Source organism: Leucoraja erinacea, chromosome 34, assembly GCF_028641065.1.
Source record: "Leucoraja erinacea ecotype New England chromosome 34, Leri_hhj_1, whole genome shotgun sequence".
NCBI classification, from domain to species: Eukaryota; Metazoa; Chordata; class Chondrichthyes; order Rajiformes; family Rajidae; genus Leucoraja; species Leucoraja erinaceus.
Window position 1 is genome coordinate 3,315,296 of NC_073410.1, and position 10,649 is coordinate 3,325,944.

Sequence of the window (10,649 nt, forward strand, 5' to 3'; positions counted from 1 at the left end):
GAGGCAGGTACTATCATAAAGTTTAAGCGACATAGGAACATGTACATGGATAGAATAAAATTAGAGGACTATGGGCCAAGCACAGGTAGGTGGAACTAGTGTGGAGGGGGCATGTTGGTCGGCATGGGCAAGTTGGCCCAAGGCCTGTTTCCACACTGTATGACTACGCAACTCTATAACATGGAGCCCAACTTGCCCACGTCAACCAAGATGCACCATCAAATCTAGTCCCACCTGCCCACATTTGGCCCATGTCCCTCTAACCATTCCCAATCCATATACCTGTCCAAATGTCTGTTTAATGTTGCAATAATTACAAATGTTATGAAATTTGTTGTAAAAATGTTTACAATTAAAATTTATATCCCTGTCGATATTCTCTATCTCTGGTTGAGAGCACTCACAAGCCAGAGCTTTCAAACTCAGGATTTATTCACCAAAAAGGCAATAGTGTTATTGCTGACCCATTCCATGACTCCATGAAGTCCAAAAAGGAAAACATATATAATATTTCTGAATATGGTGACTGTAGACTTGACCCAGTTGACTGGGGTGGGAGATTGCAAACCTTCATGTGGTCCGCCCTGTTTTGACAAACTCAATCAACCTGGTGTGCACAATCAAATAAGATCAAATAGAACAAGTTGTCCTACAACTTTAGGCTGTGCACGCTATACACAAGAAGAAGATCCAGTTGACTGGGTCTAAAAGGCCAGGCTACCAAGGCTTACAACAGATATAACAATAGAGATATTTATCTTGTGTAATTCCCTTACCATGTGCAATCGAGTAACGGATTGGGTTCGGGTTCCCCCTGTCTCCATCGTGAGCCACCACACTAAGTATTTCTGAACCCTGGAAGTAAAATCGAACGATGTAAACTGCTTAAGACTCCACGATATGATCACAGTGAGTACCATCTACAGAATACACTGCAGTTCCCCAGATTCCCCCCGATGCAGGAGCTTGATCGCCCCAACGCGGACGGCTACGGGAGTAAGATCGTCCCGTCAACGGTAGGCTCGAGGCCCCCGACATCGGGAGAACAAAGAAGGGAAGAGATCGAACTTTTTTATCGCCTTCCATCACAGTGGGGAATGTGGAGGAGTCACTGTGGTGGATGTTTATGTTAAAATGTATTTTGTATGTTCTGTTCCTTTTATTTGTATGACTGACTTGCCAAATGAAATTCCTGGTAATTTTGCAAAACATACTTGGCTAATAAAGTATTACTGTATTGGGTTGTTACTATACTAGCACCACCCAATCTTTACCATCAAGGATAAGGATAGCAGGCTTATGGGAACAACATCACCTCCACAAGGTGGTACAGTGAATCAGCAGCTAGAGCTGCTGCCTCATAGCCTCAGATACCCAGGTTCGTTCCTGACCTTAGATGCACTGTATATAGAGTTTGCACGTTCTCCCTGTGACCAGAGCAAATAAAATCATGGGAGACCCCTTCCACCCCTGCAACGGACTGTTCCAGCTGCTACGGTCAGGCAAACGCCTCCGTTGCCATGCGGTGAGAACGGAGAGGTTGAGAAGGAGTTTCTTCCCAGAGGCAATTCGGACTGTAAACGCCTATCTCACCAGGGACTAACTCTACAGAACGTTTTTCCTTCCATTATTTATTATGTAAAAGAATATGTGTGTTATGATTGTGTTTATAATTTGTTTGGTTGCTTTGTTGTTTGTCTTTTGCACAAAAGTCCGCGAGCATTGCCACTTTCATTTCACTGCACATCTCGTATGTGTATGTGACAAATAAACTTGACTTGACTTGACTTGACCGCGTGGGTTTGTTCTACGCAATACATATCAAACACGCGTTGGTTTGTGGGTTAATTGGCCTCTGTAAATTGTCCCTAGTGTGCAGGGAGTTGGTGAAAGTGGGGTAACATAGAACTAGTGTGAACGGGTGATCGATGGCCGGCATTGACTCGGTGGGCCGAAGGGTCTGTTTCCCAGCTGTATCTTTGAATCGAAACAAGAGCTTTTCATTGTACCTCGGTACACGTGACAATAAACTAAACTGAAAACGCCAACCTGCTCGGTTAGGAAATATAGCACCTTTTGTTCAACGACTTTGGGGCTAAACCCTGGAACTCTCTTCTGTTCCATCAGGGACTGGATTGTTTTTTTTAGTGTTATTATGTGAGAAGTGTTTTAAATTTCATGTGCGAGGCTCCGCTATTCACTGGGAAACGTCTTTTCATTTTGCACTGTACTTGTTGCTTGCAAGATGACAATAAAGGTTGATTGATTGATTGATTGGAATGTAACTGTGGCTCGAGAAGACAGCTCATCTTCTCCAGCTCGGTTTGGAATGGACAACCTACAGCCTAAGAATGACGGAATAAAAGTGATGCACTAGGGACAACCATTAACTTACGAGCTCTGTGTCTTCATACACATATCCAAAATACGGGATGCCGGTGAATACAGGAGGGGTGTCCTGCACATCTTCAACGTTAATTGTTACTGTGGCAGTTGATGAGCAGATCTGATGCCTTCCTCTGTGTTTCCCCCCACCATCCTATGAGAAAAGTGATATCAAACATGCATTTCCATACAGACATTGGGATTTCCCCCGAGTCTTATATTCCCCAACATGCTGTAAACTTGTCGGCTTACCTTGGTGATCACGGTGACAAAATGAACCCTGGATTTCTCGAAATCCAAAGTTGCGCTGGGCTTTATTTGAATAACTCCACTGTATCGGTCAATGGTGAATTTGCTCTTGCGCATGTTCTGATAGGAGTTAAAACAAGGGTCGGAAAAAACTTAGAGAGCAGACCAAACTAAGAACATCTAAGGTTACACAAAAAAGCTGGAGAAACTCAGCGGGTGCAGCAGCATCTATGGAGCGAAGGAAATAGGCAACGTTTCGGGCCGAAACCCTTCTTCAGACTGATCAGGGGCGGGGGTGGGCGGGGACAAGAAAGTGAAAAGGAGGAGGAGCCTGAAGGCTGGGGGATGGGAGGAGACAGCAGGGGGGCTGAGGAAGGGGAGGAGACAGCAAGGACTAACAAAATTGGGAGAATTCGATGTTCATGCCCCCGGGATGCAGACTCCCCAAACGGAATATGAGGTGCTGTTCCTCCAATTTCCGGTGCTGCGCGCTGTGGCCATGGAGGAGACCCAGGACAGAGAGGTCGGAGACGGAGTGGGAGGGGGAGTTGAAGTGCTGAGCCACCGGGAGGTCAGCTTGGTTATTGCGGACCGAGCGGAGGTGTTCGGCGAAACGATCGCCCAACCTCCGCTTGGTCTCACCAAGAACATCAAAGAACATCTAAAGTCTTTGTTGAAGAGCAGGAAGGGATATCTTTAAGAACAAGACCAACATTAACAGTAAACAATTATTATTGTGATATAATGCAACGTCAGAAACCAGGGAATGCTGGAAATGTTTAACAGGTTGGGCAGCATGTGTGCAGAGAGAGTAACACAGATTCAATGTTGCAGGTCATATCATCTACTGCAAAACATACACAATATTTAGGTCACCTGCGTTTAGTTTTACTTTTTTATTTGGAGATACAGTGAAGCAAAGGGCTCTTCGGCCCACTGATTCCGCACCGACCAGCGACCCCCGCACATTAACACCACCCTATACACATTTACAGGGACAATTTACACTTATATGGGGGAAAAGCAGGAATGGGGGACTGATTTAGGATTTACGAATGAACTGCAGATGCTGGAAAATCGAAGGTACACAAAAAAGCTGGAGAAACTCAGCGGGTGCAGCAGCATCTATAGATGCTGCTGCACCCGCTGAGTTTCTCCAGCATTTTTGTGTACCTACTGATTTAGGATGATCAGCCATGATCATATTGAATGGCGGTGCTGGCTCGAGGGGCCGAATGGCCTGCACCTATTTTCTATGATTATATGACCTGAACTGTACACAGTATTCTCAGGGTGGATATTTCTTCCACAACTTCCCACAGTGTCCTCGGGGACATTTGACCAGTTCCCTCCTTCCATTTATTTTCATTCATCGCAGTCCCTTTGTTAGAAAGACCAACCTGCAGAAAGTAGGTGACACTGCCTCCAGATCCATTGTCTTTGTCCACAGCATACACCTTGAAGATACTGGCCCCAGGTGGTGTGTTCTGTCCCAGCCAGGAAAAAAATGAGCATTAATTGTCAAACATCTTTGTAATAAATACTTGCCCTCTACCAAAGGAGGAATCCCATACTTTGAACAGCATCTTACCTCAGGTACATTAATGATGTAAGGTGTCTTAATAAACTCCGGGCTCTCATCATTAGCATCTGTTACAAGTATCCGAACTGTTTCGACAACCTATAGGCATAAAGGTAGTTTAGTTTATTGTCACGTGTACCGAGGTACAGTGAAAAGCCTGTCCCACTTACTTGACTTTTTCGGCGACTGCCGGCACCCATCATAGGTCGTTGCAGGTTGGCGAAAATTTTCTACATGTTGAAATTCCAGCGGTGACCAGAACAAGGTACGACTGTTTGAGTGACTACTCACGACCATACAAGCTTCACCCTGCGACATGTCGCCTGTATGGTCGTGAGTCGTCTCCTCAGTCGCCCAAAGAGTCGTAGCGTCTTTCTGGTCACTGTTGGAATCAGTGGGCCGAAGGGCCTGTTTTCACTCTGTATCTCTAAACAAAACTAAATTCCAGATTTACAAAGGCAAAGTATTTCCAAAAATGTGGTCATAAAATTGCAGATGATTGGTGATGGACACAGCATGCTGGAGTAACCCAGCGGGACAGGCAGCATCTCTGGAGAGAAGGAATGGGTGACGTTTCGGGTCGAGACCCTTCTTCAGACAGGTGGAATTGTTGTTGGTGTGGAGAGGAGAATTAGATGACAGGGTGACATCAGTCTGTTGACGACATGGGCTGAGACTATGCAGATATGAGATGATACATACCATAGGCAGTATTTGACCGACTTTCACTCATGTTTGTTATGCCCTTGTGTCTAAAATTGTTCTTCTTCACATGTCAGAAATCTTACCTTATTAATACCATCAGAAATGCTAACCAGCACCTCAATTTCATCTTCTTTCTGAAAGAGGAAACACAGTTAGATGCGTTCTCAGACAAAACAAAACAAAACGTCACCTATTAGGTTTTCAAGAAGGAACTGCAGATGCTGGAAGATCGAAGGTACACAAAATTGCTGGAGAAACTCAGCGGGTGCAGCAGCACCTATGGAGCGAAGGAAATAGGCGACGTTTCGGGCCGAAACCCTTCTTCAGACTGTCACCTATTAGGTTGCCACCTTCCCCCCAGCCAACAAAGATCCATTCTACATTTTCCTTGAACCTGATCCCCTTTGATCTCTCGTTTTCACACCCCACCCTTCAATATCTTTATGTCTCCCTCTCACCTGGCTCTCTAAATCTTTTGTTAAATATTGGCTTGGATTTTGCTGATGTACAGATTAACCTTGTGCTTACTTTTTGCTTAGTTGTAAAGGGAAACATGTTGGATTGAAACCATATGCACCAGTGCTGAGATGAATGATCAGCCCTGATGTTACTAAACTGCAGAGAAGGTGCCAAATGTCCTACTCCGTATCTACTTCATATGTCCTAAAGTTTCCTGCATTATAACAGGGACTTTACTTCAGAACCGTTATAAAATGAAATGACTACAAAGTGCATTGGGATGATCAGAGGCAGTGGAAGCTGACTTCTTTTAAAGGAATTGAATACATGTTTATGAGTAAGACATAGAAGTAATGGAGAGATGGCAGGACAATGGATTTAGTGTAGAAAGGTCAATTTAAAGTCACCAGTAATAAAAAATGCACAAAAGGATGCAATGTGCTGGAGTAACTCAGCAGGTCAGGTAGCATCTCTAGAGAACATGGAAATGTGACGTTTCAGGTCAAGACCCTTCTTCAGACTCGACGAGGGACTTGACCTGAAACGTCACCTTTCCATGTTCTCCAGAGATCAGCCTGACCTGCTGAATTACTCCAGCACTTTATCTCCTTTTGTGTATTAACCAACATCTGCAGTTTCTTGTTTCTACAATGAGCTGAAAAGCCTCCTTTTGGGGTCAGTGTGTTGACTGAATTCTGCCAATCATTGTAAATGAAACAACGCAACCTTACCTCTCTATCCAGCTCTTCCACCAAAGTGACTTTCCCGGTTTGTGGATCCACTGAAAAATAGTTTTTCGATCCTGGTTCAAATGTCATGTCATATGCAACAGAATTCCCTTCCAGATCAGTACCGTTTAAAGTGTATACATGGGATCCTAGGGAGGGATTTGAAATCATGTTTATTCCATTAGGAACACATTACAGGGGAACAAGTTACACATCATTGCCTCCATTCTTCTTGTCTCTAGTGAGTTTAGGCCAATCCTACAGATTCTCTCCTCACATGCTGTTTACCCCAGGGCAGGACTTACACAGTACATGTCAGAGCCCTGGGGACTGTTGTAGAACAGAGACCTGGGGGGTAGAAGTACAGACCTCTAAAAGTGGCAACACAGATAGACAAGGTGGTGAAGAAGGCATACGGTATACTTGCCTTCATCGTTGGGATATTGAGTGCAAGATTTGGGATTTCATGTTACAGCTGTACATGTTGGTGACCATAAGATCATAAGTGATAGGAGCAGAATTTGGCCATTTGGCTGATCAAGTCTACTCCGCCATTCAAGCTGATCCATCTCTCCCTCCTAACCACATCTTGAATGTTGTGTACAGTTCTGGTCACTGTATCATAAGAAGGATGTGATTGAGCTGGAGAGATGCAGAAATGTTCAAGGATGTTTACTAGAATGCATAGATTTAAAGTGAATGGGGAAAGATTTACCAGGGGCCAAAAGGGCAATTTATCATGCAGAACGAGCTGCCAGAGTAAGTTGTAGGATCAGGTGTAATTACAATGTTTGAAAGATACTTGGGCAGGTTGGTGTTTGGGAAAGATTCAGAGGGATATGGACTTCTATGGGCAACTGGGACCAGCTCAGGTCAGCAGGGACGTTGGGCCGAAGGGCCTGTTCCTCTAAATATTGCTTCACAAAATCCAAAGCAAGGATATTCCTCTAAGGTTATACAAGTCCAAGGCCCAGGACAATCTCCACAATTTACGAGGATGTTGCCAGGACTAGAGGGTGTGAGCTACAGGGAGAGGTTGAGTAGGCTGGGTCTCTATTCCATGGAGCATAGGAGGATGAGGGGAGAACTTATAGAGGTGTACAAAATCATGAGAGGAATAAATGCACAGAATCTCTTGCCCAGAGTCGGGGAATCGAGGACCAGAGGACACAGGTTCAAGGTGAAGGGAAAAAGATTTCATAGGATTCTGAGGGGTTAACTTTTTCATGTAAAGGGTGGTGGGTGTATGAACCAAGTTGCAAGAGGAGGTAGTTGAGGCTGAGACTATCCTACAGTTGGACAGGTACATGGATAGGACAGGTTTGGAGGGTTATGCACCAAGCGCAGGCAAGTGGGACTTGGGTAGCTGGGACATTGTTGGCCGGTGTGGGCAAGTTGGGCCGAACGGCCTGTTTCCACACTGTATCACTCTGTGACTCTAAGTGTACAGGGCACCTTTAGCCTCAGGCAACTAACAGTCTTCTGGGGGAATTCAGCAAATGAAGCAGCATCTACGAGTGGAAAGGAATGGTCGAAGTTTCCAGTCTTTGTCTACCCACAGTACAGATCAGTGTCCGACGAGGTCAGTACAACATTCCCATTTTCCCACAACTCATCTCCATATCTGGAAAATAGTCACAAAAAGCTGGAGTGGCCCAGTGGGCAACCTGCATTTCTGTAGAAACGTAGTGGGTGGCGTTTCGGGTCGAGACCCTTCTTCAGACTGAGGGTCAGGGGGAAGGGAAATGAGAGATATAGACGTGTTTAAGAAGGAACTGTGCAGATGCTGGAAAATCGAAGGTAGACAAAAATGCTGGAGAAACTCAGCGGGTGCAGCAGCATCTATGGAGCGAAGGAAATAGGCAATGTTTCGTCCCGAAACGTTGCCTATTTCCTTCGCTCCATAGATGCTGCTGCACCCGCTGAGTTTCTCCAGCTTTTTAGTGTACCTGTGAGATATAGATGGTGATTTAGAGAGATATAGAACAAATGAATGAAACATTGGCGAAAAAGTAACGATGATGATGGAAACAGGTCATTGTTAGTCGAGGTTTAGGCTAGGTAGCCAGAAAAGTGGGGTTGTTATGGATCAGATACGATTATATTTTGTGTGTGAATTTCCATCGCATGGTCCTGTCAAAGGGCATTACGCTTTGCAACATTTACCATGAAGGTATCTCTAACACCTACCTATAAGTGTGTCTTCAGGAATGCTCAACATAGCCATGTTTCCGTTGGTGCTGTTGGGAGCATTGTCGTAGAAATAAGGCGCATAATCTGCGTGAACTAGCGGAAAATTCAACATCGTGTTAATCAAGAAATCTCCAAGCAAGATGCATGCTGTAGGGTCTCAGGTAACAACAATCCAATAACCTCAATCCTATGAACAGTTTACTCAAAATCGTTTTAAATTTAAATAACTACCACTCATTTCTGTCACAGTGATGACTGGACTTCACTCAACATTATTTTAGACAATTTTGGAGCATTTTCATATTATACCTGAATAAGCAGAAGGGCTAGTTAGTTAGGTCAGTGTAATAATAACTGCAAAATATTATAGTTTTTTTGTTGTAATCGACATGCATAATAACAAATGCAAATGTAACGAGAGAAAGTGTCCATTCAATCCGTGAAAGGATCACAAAACATCTTCAAAGAAATTGAATTTTTTTAAAAAGACAGCACAGAGCCAACTTCCAACAATAATACCACGTTCAATGTTAAACTACAATATTATTATTAGTTGTTATCACAATATTATGCATGTAGTTTTGGCTGATACACTCCATGATATAGTTATTAATTACGTAGAGGATTATTGCGGATTAGGCCACTCTGGTCGTTCTGAGAGAGAGCTTATTTTTACAATATAACGAGACCGCACACTTACCAAGAGAGATGTATGTCACAGCAAATAGGATGGAAATGTAGCAAATCTCCACACGCTTCATTATCACGCAGCAGCGGGCTTGATTTTATTGGAAGTAATCTTGATGTTATTCCAGAGGGAGCATTCTGCTGGCCCGCGCAGTGTCACTGGCTTTGGACAGATGCAGCTAAGATTTTAATCCGATGACTCATTGTTCGGAGGAGACTGGAAGCTGCTTTCTTGGGTAAATCCATCGCACGACTGACAACAGACTTAAATCTTCCATTAGGGTTATTTTATCAAACTAAAAACCTGATGAAATGCTTTGGTTCATTGGAGTGCGTTGCAATTTCACGTGCTCACAAAACTAATGGATCTTCTCACCTGTCAACTTGTGAAAGTTATTTGACGGTAGGAATAATATGAAAATTCTGTCTGGTAGCACAGTGGTGCAGTGGGTAGAGCTGCTGCCTCCCAGCGCCAGAGACCCAGGTTCAATTCTGACCTCTGGAGATGCCTGGATGCAGTTTGCATGTTCTCCATGTGACCACGTGGGTTTCCTCCAAGTGTTCAAGTTTCCTCCCACATTCCAAAGATATCTAGGTTAATCAACATAGAGTCAGATTGATTTTACCGTGCTTGATTCATTGATTGAAAGAGACGGTCTAGAAATAGGCCCTTCGGCCCATCGAGTCCACTCCGACCATTGATCATGAACTCACACTAGTTTTATGTTACATCACCTTTGCATCCACTCCCTACACACCAGGGGCAATGAACTACAAGCCCACACGTCTTTGGAATGTGGGAGGAAACCAGAGCACCCAAAATTAAACCCATGCTGTCACAGGAAGAAGGTGCAAACTCCACACAGATAGCACCTGAGGTCAGGATCGAACCTGGGTCTCTGATGTAGTGAGGCTTCCCCATTCACTTCATCATTCCAGTAAAGGCAAAGCCTCTTCTGAAGCCTTTTGCCGTTCAGGTTATCTTGAAATGTACTTCAGACTAATCTGCTCATCACTTAATCCCAACGTTTTACTCATGCCTCATCAAGCTCCCAATAGAATTAGAGTCCAGAAATCCAAAACACTTTCAAATACAACAATAAAATAACACACATTGTTAATTATTCCATTTATTTATCCAATGCTCTGTATAAAGAGAATAACTTGCTGGCAACTTTGCAGTTAAACTAATCTCTTATTCTCTCAGCGTTCACATTGAACATCCCAGGAAAAGCAGAGCAGACACTGTGAGAGCAACAACTGGGGTCTCAGTAAGTACCAGTGTCATCCAGTTCCTATGAAAATTATGAATGTCAGGTCATGATTAAAGGTTGGGATTTGTGTTAGAAATTTATGACCATTAAGAATTTAGTTCAGACTTGAATAAATTGCTGACTGCTTAAGTATTCATATTGCATATATACATTATTAAGGCCCATCTGATGTATTTGAATCACTTCAATGAAATGCTTAAACCATTACAGAAAGTACATTTGTGGGACAATTCGGCAAGAAAATCCTATATAGCTTTAATCATGAATTTAGTTTGTTTAGTTAATTTAGAGATATAGCACAGAAATAGGCCCTTCGGCCCACCAGCCAGCGACCCCCCCCCTCCCTGCACACTCACGCCATCCTACAGTAGGGATCATTTATAATTA

At 43.7% G+C, this 10,649-nt stretch overlaps 1 protein-coding gene across 2 annotated transcripts in view; it reads right to left on the reverse strand.

Annotated features, from left to right (window-relative positions):
- Positions 1-10,649, reverse strand: part of cdhr1a (cadherin-related family member 1a) — a 31,866-nt gene that overhangs the window by 16,685 nt on the left and 4,532 nt on the right. Inside the window, exons 2-9 of one of the 2 annotated variants that reach the window (XM_055661667.1) lie at positions 8,299-8,394; positions 6,112-6,257; positions 5,005-5,055; positions 4,226-4,315; positions 4,035-4,121; positions 2,638-2,754; positions 2,396-2,539; positions 777-855 (exon numbers count right to left, since the gene is read on the reverse strand). In XM_055661667.1, coding sequence (XP_055517642.1) covers positions 777-855; positions 2,396-2,539; positions 2,638-2,754; positions 4,035-4,121; positions 4,226-4,315; positions 5,005-5,055; positions 6,112-6,257; positions 8,299-8,335 — 751 coding nt within the window. In that variant the 5' untranslated portion in view covers positions 8,336-8,394. Of the gene's footprint in view, positions 1-776; positions 856-2,395; positions 2,540-2,637; positions 2,755-4,034; positions 4,122-4,225; positions 4,316-5,004; positions 5,056-6,111; positions 6,258-8,298; positions 8,740-10,649 lie in introns of those variants that run through there. The other variant, XM_055661666.1, reaches the window with a different exon arrangement.